The 17344-nt window shown below is 36.0% G+C and overlaps 1 protein-coding gene across 1 annotated transcript; it reads right to left on the bottom strand.

Annotated features, from left to right (window-relative positions):
- Positions 1-16114: 16114 nt before the first annotated feature.
- Positions 16115-16510, bottom strand: LOC145814425 (uncharacterized). Its single transcript, XM_082911236.1, has one exon. The coding sequence runs from the start codon at positions 16508-16510 to the stop codon at positions 16115-16117; it is 396 nt and encodes a 131-aa protein (XP_082767362.1).
- Positions 16511-17344: the final 834 nt, after the last annotated feature.

Raw genomic sequence — 17344 nt, 5'->3', positions numbered from 1 at the left:
TCGTCTTGATTTTTTATGCCTAAATCAAGATATAAGTAATCATTAAAAGCAAAGCTTATCCTTAAACCCCTGTATATAACATATGTTACAGATATCACTCTCACTATAGGAATGGGTAGGGAATTTTAAATCCGTTGCTGATTTCTGGTGAGCCACATATAACTTAGTTGTCCCTTTGAACTTAGTTCTTGGGATCTCCAGTCATTTAAGTAAGGTTGCCATTATGATGACTTTTACGTATTAGGCTTTAATCCTATCCCCTTTGATGAACTATACACGTGCTCTTTTGTCAAACCTTTTGTTAACGGATCCGTAATATTCTCTTTAGATTTTATATAATCTATTGAGATTATTCCATTTGAGAGCAATTGCCTTACGGTATTATGTCGACGACGAATATGTTGTGACCTACCATTATACATATGATTCGGTGCCCTGTCTATTGTAGATTGACTATCACAATGAATGCAAATAGCTAGCACAAGTTTTGGCTACATTGGATTGTCTTCTAAGAAGTGACGAAGCCATTCTGCTTCTTCTCCTGCTTTGTCTAAAATAATGAACTCAAATTCCATTGTGGATCGTGCGATGCATGTTTGTTTCGTGGATTTCTAAGAAACAGCAGCGCCTCCCAGAGTAAAGACATATCCACTAGTGGATTTTGAATATTTAGTATCCGATATCTAATTGACATCACAATAAACTTCGAGTACTGCTGGATATCGAGTAAAGTTTAAACCATGGTCACGGGTAAATTTTAGATATCTAAAATCCTAAATGATCGCTTTCCAATGGTCTTCTCCGGGGTTACTAGTGTACCTACTCAATTTACTGACAGCGTAAGCTATATCAGGATGAGTACAATTCATTAGGTACATTAGGCTTCCAATGATTTTGGAGTATTTTAACTGAGACACCGCATCACCTTTATTTTTCAATAAATAAAGACTGATGTCTACAGGTGTTCTAGCTACATTCATATCATCTTTGATAAATTTATCAAAATTTTTCTCAATATAATGTGATTAAGATAATGCATATCCGTCAGATGTTTTAGTAATTTTCATTCCTAATATTATATCTGCGACTTCCATATCTTTCATATCAAATCTTTTGTTCAGCATTTGCTTAGTTGATATGATCATGTTTTGACTGCTTCCAATGATAAGTATGTCATCCACATAAAGACAAACTATGACATATCCTTGGTCAGTGTTTTTAACATAGACGCACTTGTCACATTCGTTTATCTTAAATCCATTAATAAGCATAGCATGATCAAATTTTTTATGCTACTGCTTAGGCGCTTGTTTTAATCCATAAAGAGATTTTACAAGCCAACAAACTTTTTTTTCTTGCCCTAGCACTACAACCCCTTCGGGTTACTCCATATAGATCTCTTCATTTAGATCACCGTTTAAGAAAGCTATCTTAACATCCATTTGATGTATTTCTAAATTATACAACGCTGCTATAACAATAAGCATGCGGATAGATGTTGTTCTTATCACAGGGGCATATGTGTCAAAATAGTCCAGACCTTCTTTTTGTCTGTAACCTTTTACTACAAGTTTTGCTTTATACTTGTCTATTGAACAAACTGCTTTCATTTTTCTCTTGAATATCCATTTATATCCAAGTGGTTTAGAACCGGATGGAAGATCCACCAATTTCCAAGTATGATTTTGCATAATGGATTTAATTTTATTATTAACAGTCTCTTTCCACAAAGTTGCTTCAGGACCTGTCATTGCTTCCTTAAAGCTTTGAGGTTCATTTTCTAACAGGTATGTCAGAAAATCTGAACTAAAGGATTTTGATGTTCTTGCTCTTTTACTTCGTCTTGATTTATCATCAGTTAAATCCTGTTGGTCGAGACCATTACTTGTCTCTTGAGTTTGATTGTCATTAGTCTCTTGACTTTGTGTACAATTATAAGTTCTTTTCTGTGAACTTAATTCATGTCCTTTCTTGTAAGGAAAGACATGTTCAAAAAACACAACATTCTTTGATTCTATAATAGTGTTCACATTTATATCAAGTATTTCTGATTTATAAGTCAGAAACCGATATGCACTACTATTCTGAGCATAACCAATAAACACACAATCCACTGTTTTTGGTCATATCTTAACCTTTTTAGGAACAGGAACTTCTACCTTTGCCAAACACCCTCACACTTTTAAGTATTTGTAGGAAGGTGGTCGACCTTTCCACAATTCATAAGGAGTGCTGTTGTTTTTCTTGTGAGGTATTCTGTTAAGAACATAATTAGCAGACAATATTGCTTCCCCCTACAAGTTCTGCGGTAAGCTTGAACTTAGTAACATGGCATTCATCATTTGTTTCAGGGTTCTATTCTTCCTTTCAGCAATTCCATTTTGTTGTGAAGAATAGGGTGTTGTAGTTTGGTGAATAATGTCATGTTGTGCACAAAATTCATTTAAAGGTGCATCATATTCACTACCCTATCACTTCTAACCATTTTAATGGTTTTACCAAGTTGATTTTCAACTTCAGTTTTGTAGAGTTTAAACATTTTCAAAGCTTCATCTTTACTTCTAAGTAAATATATATAACAATATATTGTGCAATCATCAATAAATGTTATGAAATACTTTTTTGGCATGTTTGATTGGAAGGATTAAAGCATGGGATTAGGATTATTAATCCGTGGGCCCAATCATCCTATGTTTGTTTTGACATTTTAGTTTAGGACTATTAATCCAATGGATAATTAATCCAACAAATTTGTAGGATTATTAGTAATGGGGTAGGGGTGGGATAGTTAATACCACACTAATTTGATAGGATTATTAATACCTCACTATTAGTATTGTGAATCAAACATGGCCTTTGCCTCTTAAATTTAAGATCGCATACATCAGTATGAATTAATTCTAAAAGTTTGGTTTTTCTTTCAACCGATTTAAATGGAGCCTTAGTTAGTTTCACTTCTACACAAATCTCACATTTGTGATTATGATCAATTTCAAACTTTGGTATATAATCCAAACCAATTAATCTACGCAAAGTATCAAAATTCACATGTCCTAATCTACCATGCCATAAATTTGACTCAAGAATATAAGCAAAAGATGTGTTATTCGTATTAATAACAAGTTTTGGTACAACTGTCATTATATTCAACTTGAAGAGACCATCACTCATGTATCTCCTACCAACATACATACCACTCTTTTTTAATACAAATTTATCAGACTAAAAACAAGCCCAAAACCATTTTTACTTAACAAAGAACTAGAAACTAAATTCTTTCGGATGTCTGGTATATGCGGTTCGTTGTTGTGGGTCAGCTCCTTCCTTGATGTCATCTTCAAGATCACCTTTCCTTGTCCAGCCACAGTAAAAGTAGAAGTAGAAGTAGAAGAATTTCCCATGAAAAGTTGTTCACCATTTGCAGCCTCATTGTAAGTTGTGAACATCTTCTTGTTCGCACAAATGTGACGAGTTGCCCCAGTGTCAACCCAACATTCCTTGGAATTTCCAACCAAATTACCCTCAGATACCACAGCAGAGAGATTGATGTCATTTACCCCGTTAGAGATGTAATTTAATTCTATCACATTGGCTTGATTGGTGGTTTTCTTGCTTGTACTTCCGCGATCCTTCTTAGGGCAGCGGCAATCAGAAGCTCGATGTCCGGTCTTGCCACAATTATAGCATTTACCTTTGAACTTTTTTATGCCATTGTTGTCGCCGTGTTTAAAACTATTTCCAGTAAACTTTCTCTTTTTGTTATGTGGTTTGTGTACTTGTTCAACCACATTAGCCTTGGACTTAATGAGATTTTTACCATTCCTCTTTTCAGCCTTTCGGTTATCTTCCTTAATTCTTAATCTTACAATTAATTCATCCATGGTCATCTCCTTGTGTTTATGTTTTAAATAATTTTTGAAATCTTTCCAAGTCGGTGGTAACTTTTCTACTAAAGCAGTGACTTGGAAAGAGTCGCTAAGAGACATACCTTCAGAATGAATATCATGTAAAATTAATTGAAAACTTTGAACTTGAGAAATTACCGTCTGGGAGTCTACCATAACGAAGTCCAGAAATTTACAGACAACAAATTTCTTTGTGCCAGCATCCTCTGTCTTGTATTTTTTTCCCAAAGCATCCCATAATTCTTTTGCTATTTTTAGAGGGCTGTAAACATTATACAGCATTTTGTCAAGGCCATTAAGGATGTAGTTTCTGCACAGAAAATTAGAATGTTTCCAAGCGTCTACAGCGGCAGCAACTTGCCGATCACTTTCATCCTCTCTAAGTACTGGAACCTCTTCACGGAGAAACCGGGCCAAATTTAGAGTTGTAAGATAAAACAGTATTTTCTGCTGCAATCTCTTAAACTCAGGGCCATTAAATTTTTTCGGTTTTCTCCATGATTTATCGGAACTTGAACATGGTTTTGGATAGGGACCGGAGTCGTTGTAACGATCGGATTTGGAGTATTATTTTCAGCAGCCATAATATTAAAATAATTTTTTATTTTCCTTGTTACTAAAACTAGAAAAATAAAATATCACAATAATTTTCTATAACACAACTTAATATTTTGTAATTGTTAATGATACAGTATATTACTACTAGTTGTCAAAGAAAATAAACAGTATATTACTACTATTTGTCAAACAGTATATTACAACTATTTGTATTTTTCAACCAGAATATCACTTTGTGAAAGCACATAAAATTAAATACAATGAAGACATCAAAAAATAATTTGTCTTAAGATTGTTGGACAATCTTCACTGTATTTAAAAATAAATTATATTTGTGTACTTAACAACAAACGGAATACAAAAGAAATAATTACAAAAATCAAACCAAAATATAAAAATAAAAAAATAAAAAAATATATATTTATTTTGTTACAAAAACAAAATCAAAAATCTGAAACAGAAAAATAATTAAAATAGAAAATAACTTAATTACTTACTAAAATAATTTCTTGAATAAATTTTTGATCGAGTCCAGTGTTTAATACTGTGTCCTTAAGACAGATTCGTCCTCTTCACGGTGCTTTCAGATTGTGGATGTCTATCTCCCAGGACTGATCAACAGTGAATAGTAGCAGCACTACACACTATTCATATAACGAACACACTAAGTATTTACACTCTTTCTCACAAGGAAAATAATGCAGCAAAAAATGCAGAGAGCAAAAGTAGAATTTTGGACGAAAATTGAAATAAAGGACTAGTCTATTTATAGGAGAATTTGTGGCTGTTAGGTTTGAATTAAACAGGTGCAAACCTATTTGAACATATATGGTTTGAATTTAAACATGTAAGGCACTGTTTCAACGGATACAAACTATTTGGGTTTTGAAATTTAAACATATTTGAATCTATCCGGATGGGAAAGAAAAAATCGGAGCTAATTTTGAAATAATTAAATTCTAATGTTTTTTGGCCCAAAAAGATAGGTATTGGGCTGAACAAGCCCAACCCAACCAAGCTTAGCCCAGTCCGCCCAGCGGCAACATTCACGTGTGTTTATTTTGGGTCCAATGGGTCTAGCCCACTTTGCCCATAACCTCCCTCTCTATAAAACTTGGATGCCTCTTGGGGCCTACTGTAAGTTCCAAACTCAAGCCTTATAAACCCACTTAAAGTATGCCCATCAAATCAATATGGGACAAGCCTTAAACCACACTTTTAAGAAATTTTCACCAAAACTCCATTTCTATGGAGTTTACTTTGGCTTTAATTTCGTATTCACCTGATAATAGTTTTGAACAACCAAATATACTACGTGAAACCCAACACGGCATAAAACGCGTTACCATTTAGACCCGCCAACTTTGACGCATGGGTCCCACCTAAAAATTAGACCAAAGTTAATGAAAAATCTATTTTTTCCAAAACTTCCAAAACTATTTCTAACATTTTCTACATTAGAAACCCTAACCCCCATACCTCTCTTCTTACCATGCTGGCCACCAACTGTCGTTGCTACCATAGTTGTCTAACTAATCCCCAATCCTTCCCCTATCACCATCACCCCATCCCTTACCTTTCTTGACCACCCGACATCCCTAGTCCCTCCTCTCTCCTTTAGTTCCATCTCCTCATAGCTCTAGATCAAGAGAAAGAGGGCTCGCTAAGGCTTGTAGTGACCAATTAATGGTGGCATTGGAAAAGATGAATGGTGTAAGTTGAGAGTTTGCTTGTAGGAAATTAATTTATTTGAGAGATACAATTATAATTAAATATTTATATATATAAATAATTGTGTAATAAAAAAAAAATGATGGTGTGTAAATAGAAATTGACATGCGACTGCTGCTTTCAAATTCAATTGCATCAAAGCAAATGCAACATTACTAAATGAACTTTGTTGTGATCCACCAAGAGACTCGGGAGAACAGTAATATGGAGTCTATAATAATTATATATCATCCGGAGCTTGAGTAATCCAATCAAAAAATCATAATAGAAAATAATGTCTCTGCTTCGAAAAAAATCCTTCACATGAATAATCTTATGTATCATCTTCCAAATGCAAACAAATTTTTTTAAATAATGACATATTCTTATAATTCATTCATTTTATTATTAATTTAGTGCTTTTCTTCATATTTTAACAATATCAACTCTTGGCAGTCCTATTGCTTCCTCAAAAAGAAATTTAGAAATTAAGTAAATGAAATTGTTTGTTAATTTGATATTTTAAAGTATTAATTTTTTATTTCAATAAAACATATTTAATTTAAGGGATTACACTCATGAACTTTGTTTAAAATATGAATTGTTTCTGTAATTCTAAAAATTACAAATATTAACTTGCTAGAATTTTTTTATTTTACAGAACAGGAAAAATAAAAATTTTAACTATTTTCCTATGTAATAATAAAATAATCATAATTATTAATTAAAATATATTTATGATATAATTAAAAATTATTAATTGACTTAGGATTGGTTTTGGGATGTTCTAAAAAAGTGCACTTTTTGACTTATTGGCTTGTATGGGTTGGGTTGGTGTTGTGTTTGATGTGATGTGTTAAAGAGGTGATGTGATTTAAATAAAATGATGTGACTTAAATAGAATAGTGACTTTTTAACTTTTTGCATTATTTAGTTTATGCCAAACCAATCCTTAATAATTTATTAATAAAAAAATATTATTATATAATTAAAATTTTAAAAAGATATAATGTAAATTTTAAAATTATAATGAGCAATTTATATTTAAAATAAATTTTAAAAATTTTATTTATAATTTATGAGAAATTTTATGTGTATATCATATGCACATTTAGTTACGATGTTTGAATCAATGGTTATGACTTACTGTTATGATACATTGTGATGATAATTATGACACGTTTTAAGTAAATTTTTTAGTTATGACTCCCATATTATTGTTTGGGAAGTGGTTTTGTAGGCTTTTTTTGGCTATTTTAGCCACAAAAGACAAAATAGGTTATTTTAACCACAACAGATAAAACATCACATCCAACCCATAATTATTACACTCTTCTCTCACAAAAAAAATCAAAAAAGCCAAAAAGTCCTTCCTAAACCAAACTTTTTAGCCCAGGCTAAAATAGCCAAAAAAGTCAAAAAGTCAAAAAGGCAATCCACTTCCCAAACCAACCCTGAGTTATGTCATTTGTGATAATCAAATTCGCAAATGACATAACTTGCATATGGTACACACCTTATAGGATTATGTAACCATATCATAATCAACAATGTTACATTCTCCTGATTTATCACCTCTAAGACCATCTCCACCCCCACACATTTTATTTCATCAAATTCAAATTTAATGAAAAAAGTATCTTTTTGTTGCTCCAATAGTTTTATTAAACCAATATCAAATCCATTATACATTACAATTTTCATCAAATTGATGATGGCTATAGTTTTCACCAATTTACTATTTAGAGCCATTGGAGTTGCAGGTAATACAACACCATCGGACGACCGGTCGGATGTTGCCTGGATGAGTGGTCGGATGTCTCCCGGATGACCACTTGGTTGAAAAATTGCCCACAGCATATTACAGATTTGATTAAAAATTACACTAGCCAATTGAACCGGTCGGACGTTCGTCCAGTCGTCCTCTCGATCGACCGATGATTTGATGACTCTCCGTTAGACCATGCGATATTAGATATAGTTTTTACTCAAATTTAATGAAAAAAAGGTTAAACGTTGGAAATGTCCTAAGCCTTCGTTTGGGAAGAGTTATGCCTCTTTTGGCAAATAGGTTAAAAGTAATTTTTTGACTTTTAATCTCTTTTGGGTCACATCACTTATATATTTTTTTACACCTTTTTTAAAAAAAAAAAATCCAAAAAAAAAAAAACTAGATTTTAACCTACTTCCTAAAACAATCTTTAATTAGCCTGAATTTTTTTGGCTAATGTATTTTGGCTAAATTAAGTGTTATTTAGGATGATTTAAATAAGTATATTTTTTTGACTTTTTACGAAAAGATATACAAATAAATAGAGATGTGATGTGTCTAAAAAAATATTTTTTTTAAAAAATGTGCTAACATCCAACTTTCCAAATAATCTCTTAGTTTCGTTTGTGAAGAACTTTTGACTTTTCTTAATTTGAATGTGATGGTTGTGAAAGAAAAAATAAAATAATTATAATTTAGATGTGATATTTTTAAAGTGTATGGGAAACCAACTTTAGGTTTTTTTTCTCTAAAATCCATGAAAAGATAAAATATGTTAAAATAGTAAATAAGACAAAAGAATACATCAAATCTATAATCATTTTACTTTTTTCTCTTACAAACATCACATCTAATTACAAAAAAATTCAACCCTCTTCCTTAACACAAATATTTAGCCTACTAAAATAACTAACTTATCAAACGAAATCTTTGCCTTATTGGCATGTCATGTTTGGGCTAAAATAGTCACAAAATAACAAAATAAGTTTTTTAGCGCAATAAGACAAAAATTTTCATTCAAACCATAATCATTTCATTTTTTCTCTCATAAAAATAAAAAGAAATCAAAAAAATCCTCCAAACTAAAATATCCAAAAAATTAAAAATTCAATCCACATACGAAGAAGGCTTAGGCCTCGTTTGGGAACATGTTTTTTTAGTAACTTTTGACTTTTTGACTAAAATATGATGTAAAAAAAATTAGTGGGCTTGTTTGGTTTGTGTTTCAGAAACAATTTTCTGAAATATTCTCTGCAAACACATTTCTGAGAGTAATCAAACCTGACAGATTTTTCCAAAAAAGTTCTCAGAAATGTGTTTGGTTGTCTTTTTCCAGGATCACTTTTCAAAAAAAATTCTCAGAAATCCGTTTGGTTGGTTTTTTCAGAAAAAAAAAATGCAAACACCCCCAATTAGAAAAAAAATAGTGTAAAAATGTTTTTTTTTTTTTTTTTTTTTTTTTGGAGACAGAAGCAAAACAGCACAATATATTATGCATGAGGTAGAAGTTTTACAAAGTCTGATCAGAAATTGTGTAAACAGTTTTACAGATTTTACACATTTTGGTAGTTGGTGTGTAAAAAAATAGTGTAACGAATTGGTGTGTAAAAAAATTGTGTGTAAACAGTTTTGCAGTTTTATAGATTTTGCCATTTGGTATTCTTTCATCATAGAATAAAAACAAATAAGTTCAAAATTAAAAGATGATTTTTGCTTCAAAAATCACCACACAAACAGATGTTAAGGAATTGGCAAAGCATAGGCAACCGAGAATATTTTAGAAAATGCCATTTTATACTCCAATACATGTTCTTGCAAACAAAGTTAACTCTGTACAAAATTAAGACTACCAGATTTGTCGAATAGTATGAACATGGAAGTTCATAAAAGACACAGATACATAAAGAATTAATACTGGAGACTTGCACTTGTTTTAAAACCTTCTACAACAATACTCATTTGGTCAACTAGTGCAAACTAGATCACAGCAGCTCACCCTCTGCAGAACATTTGGCTATACAGCTCCACTATCTGCAGAACACAGCAGCCATCCACCCAGACCAGAAGCAACAGTAGCATAGTGATGCACAGACCTTCTCAAACTAGATTCTTGCAAATTATCTACCAAGACCATGGCATAAATTATTGTTGTTCTACCTGTCACACAGATCATCCTGAAGGAAGTCTCCAACCTGAAGGAAGCCCCCAATAGTAGGCAGCCACAACAATCAGTCCATGACCAGAAAAAAGAAAGCAGCACATTAGACTACATGTTGCTCTAAATTTAAAATACAGAACACACAGATTCAGAACATATAAAATATTAAGGCCTTTGGTTTTTCTTCACCATTCAGCATCTGTTCCAGTTATAGATTCAGAACACACATATTCAGCATCTAAATTTTTTTAGCCCAGATTCACCATTCAGCATCTAAATTTAAAATACAGAACACACAGATTTAGAACAGATTCAGAACACACAGATTCAACATCTGTTCCAGTTACAGTTGAACCTCCTCGACTAACAGCTTGCTTTTTCTTCACCATTGCATTTGATATTGGAGCCTTCAAGCAGTGCGAACATAGCTAAAACCTAGACCCCTTCCAGATGGATCACCAACATTGTAATTTCCAAACGCTCTCCCACCTCAGTTCTTCATGGCTTTTGTCTTTGTTAATGGTCATGGCAGAAATGGACTCCAGTTTAGCAGCACTATTTCCGTCATCTACTTCAGCAATACCAGTGTAAGCTGCTACTCTACTTCGTCCATGTTGACTGCAAAAAACTGACTGTCCAAAGCCTGTAGTTCCAAATGTTGGTGTCATGGACTGGGCTCCTACAAAATAGATTGAGAAAATAATAATGATTCATATTGGTAGCAAACCAGCAATAACTATTTTAAATACCCACCTAATTTAAAATAATAATGATTCATATTGATTATTACTGGCATTGTCGTTCTGCACGGAAACTGATGGGGACCCAAATGGGCTATTAGATGACTGCCCAAATGCTGCCATAAGAAAACAAAAATAAATGGTAAACAATTATATAGTTCTTCAAGGAATTTATCAACAAACAAACGCAATTGTGCAAAAAAGAGATTTAGAGAGACAGAGCATAATTTATAGGAAAATTGATTGCTGATTGCCACTGTTTCTCACTAATTATGACAAATAGACAGTAACACAGATAAATACACATGGATACAGAACATCACCCAGATATAGAACACACAGATTCAGAACAGCACTGCAGTGAATTTGATTGCATCAGCTGCAGCACGCGTCCTCAGATAAAGTCCATCCCTGTCATCAAACCCTTGCATGTCCAAAAATTTATGTATAATAAATTTTTACATAAGTACATAATGCAAATAAATATGTATGCATACACTACTCTTAATATTAACATTAATAACAATTAGATCAATTTTCAAATTTTAGTCCAATTACCTTAGACCAAGAATACAAATGCGAGGAAGGATATTTTTAAGCTCTGACTCTGATCTATGTAGTACCCACGATCAATCGCCATGTCTACCAATGTTTTGGTTTTCCATTTCCCACAATCCTAATAATTTACGATATACTAAACAAGATGCTGCAAACATTTAAGACAAGTAAATCATCCATACTTGTAAATAGCTTTCAATTCCACCTATCATATGGCATCACAACCCACATATCCACTTGAAGAATCATAGTGAGGAAACAATTGAAGCAGATGAAGCCATAAAGAAAGATAAAATTAAACAATAAATAACTTGAATTTGTGTACCTGCTGATACATGAACCATACATGCACAAGAAACGAATTTAAATAACCGTACATCAACACTTCTGACATAATGAAACTACCACAAGCTGTTTGAAAAAAATAAAAAATAAAATAGTACAACATAATTACTACCGGTCGTTGAGCTACCATAACAAAACAACAAGTTCAAGCATTGTTTCAACCACAGTTTAGAATATCCTACATAAGTACAATGACTAACAAAAGTACCAACAACAGGATCATAATAGTAAAACAAAGAAAAGCGTTGCATCCACAACAAACCCAAAACAACCACTTCCCCCAGTATGAGACACTTACGCAGGTATAAGATGTTGTATCCCACCATCATAGTTATCTACCCAGAGGAAGGAGCCCCTATGATTATCCCAATTAGGACAACGGAAAAAATAACGACCATTGTTCGCTTCGGTGCGAGCCATAATCACCAACATTGGCCCAGCGCCACATGAACAATTTGGTGTCACCTTCATCTGCATATGGCGTGAAATTAGCAATCCCATTTTCAAATATATACAAGAAATACAAATATAATGTGAAGTTTGAAACATTAACCTACTTTGATTATGTGCTCCATTTTTTCCAATTACCAAAAAGAATCTACCTATTTGTTATCATATACCTATTGTGGTATGCTTCCCATATAGATGTTGCAACCTCATCTCGCCATTGTCCCATCTGCACTAGTTGTTCACGTGACATGTTCACATGGTTGTGTTATTGCATAGCTAGTACTCCATCTTCATTTTCGTGGACATTTTCAACTCCAACTTCAGCCTGAACTTGACTTGCACCTTCACCTTCAGCCTGAACTTGACTTGCACCTTCACCTTCACCTTCATCTTCATCTTCGTCTTCATCGTCATCTTCATCTTCACCACTTGATTCTGCTGCATCAAAAAATTCATCCAGCTCTTGCACCGTCTGGATCCAATTGTGGAGAACACAGCATGCCATAACGATTGGCCCTTGTCGTACCATATCATGCCGTGGCATTGCCACTGCTGTTCTGATCTCTGTAAGTTCCCCTGTGATTCTTCTTTTCTTGTCTTTTTCTGTTTTGTTCGTCTTGTTTGGCCCTTGCACCATTGTCTCCAGCATCTTGTTGTCTGAGTTTTGTCTTTGTCCCATTAGGTTTGTTTAATGGGGAAGTTTCGCTCATATGTTGATACCCCTAAGACTACGGCCATGTTCCGTCGAGACTATAATATCCCTGATGATGTGACCCTTTCGCTGGCAAAAGTTGATGCCAAGCGTATGGGCACTAGGAATACTGTCGCCTTCCCAGTTACGGCCATCGTTGAGGGAGGGGTTTGGTTTCCCCTCGACCTTTTGGTGCGCCGATTTTTGCACCAAGTTCAGCTTACCCTATGCAGGTGTCTGTTAATCTGTTCTAAGTCGTCTGTGGTGTGTCCGCTCTTAATAAGCGGTTGGGTTTGAATCTTGACATCTGGGACATTTTAGGTTGCTACACTCTTTCACACAATAAGGATCATAGCACGTATTACCTTCGTGTTCGTTCGATTAATTGTCATCTGGTGACTGGTTTGCCTGATTCTGACAGACATAATGATGATTTTCTGCAAGTCAGTGGTAATTGGGAGTTCCTTGTTGGGACTGAGTTCTAGTCCGAATGGATGCCCTAGAAGGATGGCTACCCAGGTTTAACTCCTTCCTTCTAGTATCTTCTATGTTTCTTGCCTTGTTTTGAATGTTACTCTAATGTTGCCCTTCTTTTCTGCAGAGGCTTCCCATTTTCAACACAGGCCGAACCGGGAGAACACCGAGGCCATCAAAGTCATTTTGAGGTACAAGAAGAAGTCCGCGCCCGAGCTGTTGGATTACCAAGCGACTTATCGCTTCATCATTCCGAAGAAAGCGAGGCTCGCTGTATCTCTTCTAGATTTTGACATTGAGACTGATACATCCCTTACCCCTCTGGTTACGAATCGTCGTCGAAGCCAGGGTGTGCCGTCTGAGAGGACGCCTTCTCCTGTCCCCAGTTTCGCAGGGGGTGGGTCCGTTTAAAAAAGGAGGGTACTGGTAGATTTGGAAGCGGAGGCTTTTGGCTCCTCTAATGCTTTGGAGACTCCTTCAGTGAAGGCCGAAACGAAGAGCCTCATGGATGTGAAATTAGAGGTAGGAGCTTTTGAAACTCATGCTACTGCTGCCGAACTCTCTGCTTCAGTTGCTGTAAAAGCGAAGAAGAGGAGGAGGGAGACCAGCAAGGCGGTAGTTGGAGAGGCTTTTGAGGATCCTATTGAGGATGCATCGTTTGAGAAGTGGGAGTCGCCAATGTTGCATCAAGGCACGCCCATTTCTACTTCAGATTCGGTTGTTACTTCCAAAGATTTTTCTTTTGACCTGACCAAGACCCTCTTAATGCCGGTGGACATGGCTGATCATAACGGGCCCTGCGATATTCCAGTTCTGAAGAGGACCCTTCAGATGATGGCTGCCATAAGTGTGTTGTTGTTTTGTTTTGTTTTTATGGTGTTATGCTACTGTTTTCTTTCATTTAATACTTTGCTATCTGTCGTAATGTATTCAGAGGATGCATTTGTCAATCACCAGAGCGGATAAACTGGAGAAGGCCGTACTGAAGGCCACGATGAATGCTGAGAGACTGACCATGAGCTTGGAGGCCGAGAAAGAAGGACGCAAAACTGCCGAGAGGGAGGCGTTCCGTTTGACCAAGGTTATTACTTCGGCTAAAAAGTCAAAGGAAAGTGGCAGAGCTGGAGGCTGCCATTGGGGTACAGGCCCAACTTGAAGGGAAAGTGGTAGAGCTGGAGGCTGTTATTACGGGGATGGCCGCTGAACGTTCTGCGTTGAAGGCCAAGTATTGGTAGCAAGGTTGGGATGAGGCTGGGGTTGCTTACAAAGAAAAGGTACTGGTGCTGCAGGATAAGCTCTTTCTGAAGGGTTGGTCGAGTGCTCTGGCTGTTGCTCAAGCTCCTAAAGGGTCTCCCTTGTTTCAGGATGTCCCTGTTCCCTCGAGGTCCTTGGGTCCAAAGACTACTGTTACCCTTGCAATTCTTCCGGCTAAGGTTTCCCCGGAAACTGATTCTGCAATCAAGACTCAGGAGAGTAATGTTGCCAATGAGGCAGTGATCGTTGAAGGAGGTGGAACCCTGGAGACTGAAGCCGTGGGAAATGTGGTTAAAGAAGCTTCTATTTCTCAAGAAGTTGGAGCTGCCTCTACTTTTCCTCCCCAAGACAGCCTGGACAAGATTGTGGACACTGCTCCTGCCTTCTGTTGATGAAAGCTAAAGTCTTCTTTGGAATGATTCGAAGTTTTTGCTTTTTTTTCACTTTCTTTTGTTTTCATGTTTCCGATGTACTGCGGCTCGGTCTTCCTGACGAGTTGTCCCCTCAAGGTTGCCAAGACAATTTTCTTCTTTTTTGTTGTTGTTTGTGAGGCTAGCTGTGCCTTTGTTGGATGATGGAATTTTCCTTTTGATTTTGCGATTTGATGCTTTCTTGCTTTTATATCTGAATGTTATCTGTATTGTTTGCCCTCGGCCGAGCACTGTTAGGACCTCAGGCCCAAATAGATGCTCGGTCTGGTTAACGAATATATTGCATGGCTATGCTTGGTTTTGTAATGAAAAAAAAGGGTCTTACTTAGGTCCAGGTTGGTTCTGAAAAATAATTGTTTGCCCCCACCTAGAGCTAAGATCGGTATTGAAGACTATGCTCTTTAGGCAGAACTGCTTAAGTCTATTGCAACGTTGATAGCATAAGTGCATTTGAATGGGATAAAGGTATAAAGAGGTGTCTTACTCAGGTCCAAGTTGGTTTGAAAAAATAATTGTTTGCCCCCACCTGGAGTTGAGTAAGGCTAGTGCTGGAAGTTTGCTTCTGATAAAGTTTGGCCAAGTTTGTTCCAACTTTGTTTGTATGCAGCAATACTGAAGTGTTGATATGACGATACTTAAGAAATTCTATGGATTCAGAGATGTTTACTTAAAATATGTTAGTGCAGTTTCCATCAAGCAATTTCACTTAGCTAAAGTCCAATTTAGTTGCCAAACATAATTTCACCAAGCAATTCCACTTGGCATGTTCGCGTGCTAACTAAAATTAAATCACGTTCAGTCATTCTGAAACTAAGTCCGTTTAGGTTAAGACCAAAGCTAAGTTCATGTGATAAACATTAAAGCTAATTCCATTTGATAAACATCAAAGCTATTTCCGTTTGGTAAGTACCAAAGCTAATTTCATTTGATAAACATCAAAGCTGTTTCTGGTTGGTGAACGCCAAAGCTGATTACAAAAATTTGATAAATTTGAGAGAAGTGGAGAGGCATTTGCATTGGTCAAAAGATAAATGTCTTTACATTCTGATAGAGAAGTTGGGGTATAATTCTATTGATAGTATTTCTTGAGATTTGCTACATTCCAGGACTGAGGTATGACTCTGCCTTTGAGATCCTCTAGGTAGTAAGCTCTATTTCCAGCAACAACTGTGACTTTGTACGGACCCTCCCAGTTAGGCCCAAGTTTTCCTTCGCCAGGCACCCTTTTGTGATCCATAACTTTCCTCAAAACCAGTTCTCCAGGTGTGAATTGCCTTGGGAAAACTTTTTGGTTGAAACTTTTGATGAGCTGCTGCTGATATGCTACAAGTCTGATCAGTGCTGCTTCTCTTCGGCCTTCTGCCATATCCAGTCCTTGTGCAATAGCTTTCTTATTACTTGTGCTTTCAAACAGTTCAGATCGGAGGGTTAGGAGACCAACTTCGAGTGGGATAATGGCCTCCATTCCATAAGTTAGGGAGTAAAGCGTTTCCCTTGTTGAGCGCCATGCTGTGGTTCGGTAAGCCCATAGCACGTGGGGTAACTCTTCAACCCATTTTCCTTTTGCATGTTCGAGCCGCTTCTTTACTGCGTTGATGATGGTTTTGTTCGACGCTTCTACCTGACCATTACTTTGTGGGTAGCCTGGAGAAGAGTTTCGATATTCGATTATGAGGTCTGCACAAAACTTTCTAAAAATCTTTTCATCAAACTGTGTTCCATTATCTGCAATCAGTACCCGCAGGATGCCGAAACGGAGCACGGCGTTCCTCATGACAAATTGCTTTGTGTCCGCTTCTTTGATACTCGCCAGTGCTTCGACTTCAACCCACTTAGTGAATTAGTCGGTTGTAGCGATGAAGAATCGCCTGTTCCCAATGCCTCGTGCCAACGATTCAATAATATCCAGACCCCATTGGGCAAAAGGCCATAGGCTGGTGAGTGGAGTGAGAGTTTTGGCTGGCTGATGAATTAGTGGAGCAAACCTGTAACATTTATCGCACTTCTGAACGTATTGTTGTACATCTTGTTGTATCTGTGGCCACCAGTACCCATGAGTGAGGGCTTGGTGCGCCAGTGACTTTCCACTAACGTGGCATCCACAAATCCCATCATGAATTTCGTAAAGAACATTTTCGACCAGATTTGGATGCACGTATAAAAGATAAGGACCGATATAGGAACGTCTGTATAGCTTCCCAGATGGTGAGACCCAGAACCGAGCTGACCTATGTCGGATTTTGTTGGCTTCCTTTTTATCTTCGAGGAGAGTGCCAAATTTCAGAAAAACAAGTATCGG

The sequence above is a fragment of the Camellia sinensis genome, chromosome 2 (genome assembly GCF_055761805.1).
Source record: "Camellia sinensis isolate YWXY chromosome 2, ASM5576180v1, whole genome shotgun sequence".
Taxonomy (NCBI): Eukaryota; Viridiplantae; Streptophyta; class Magnoliopsida; order Ericales; family Theaceae; genus Camellia; species Camellia sinensis.
Note: the sequence above shows the minus strand (reverse complement) of the source record. Positions and strands in the feature narration are given on the sequence as shown.

Bases quoted from the DNA above. Each gene is read 5' to 3' on its own strand.
- LOC145814425 (XM_082911236.1), bottom strand. From the start codon at position 16,510: ATGGAGGCCATTATCCCACTCGAAGTTGGTCTCCTAACCCTCCGATCT.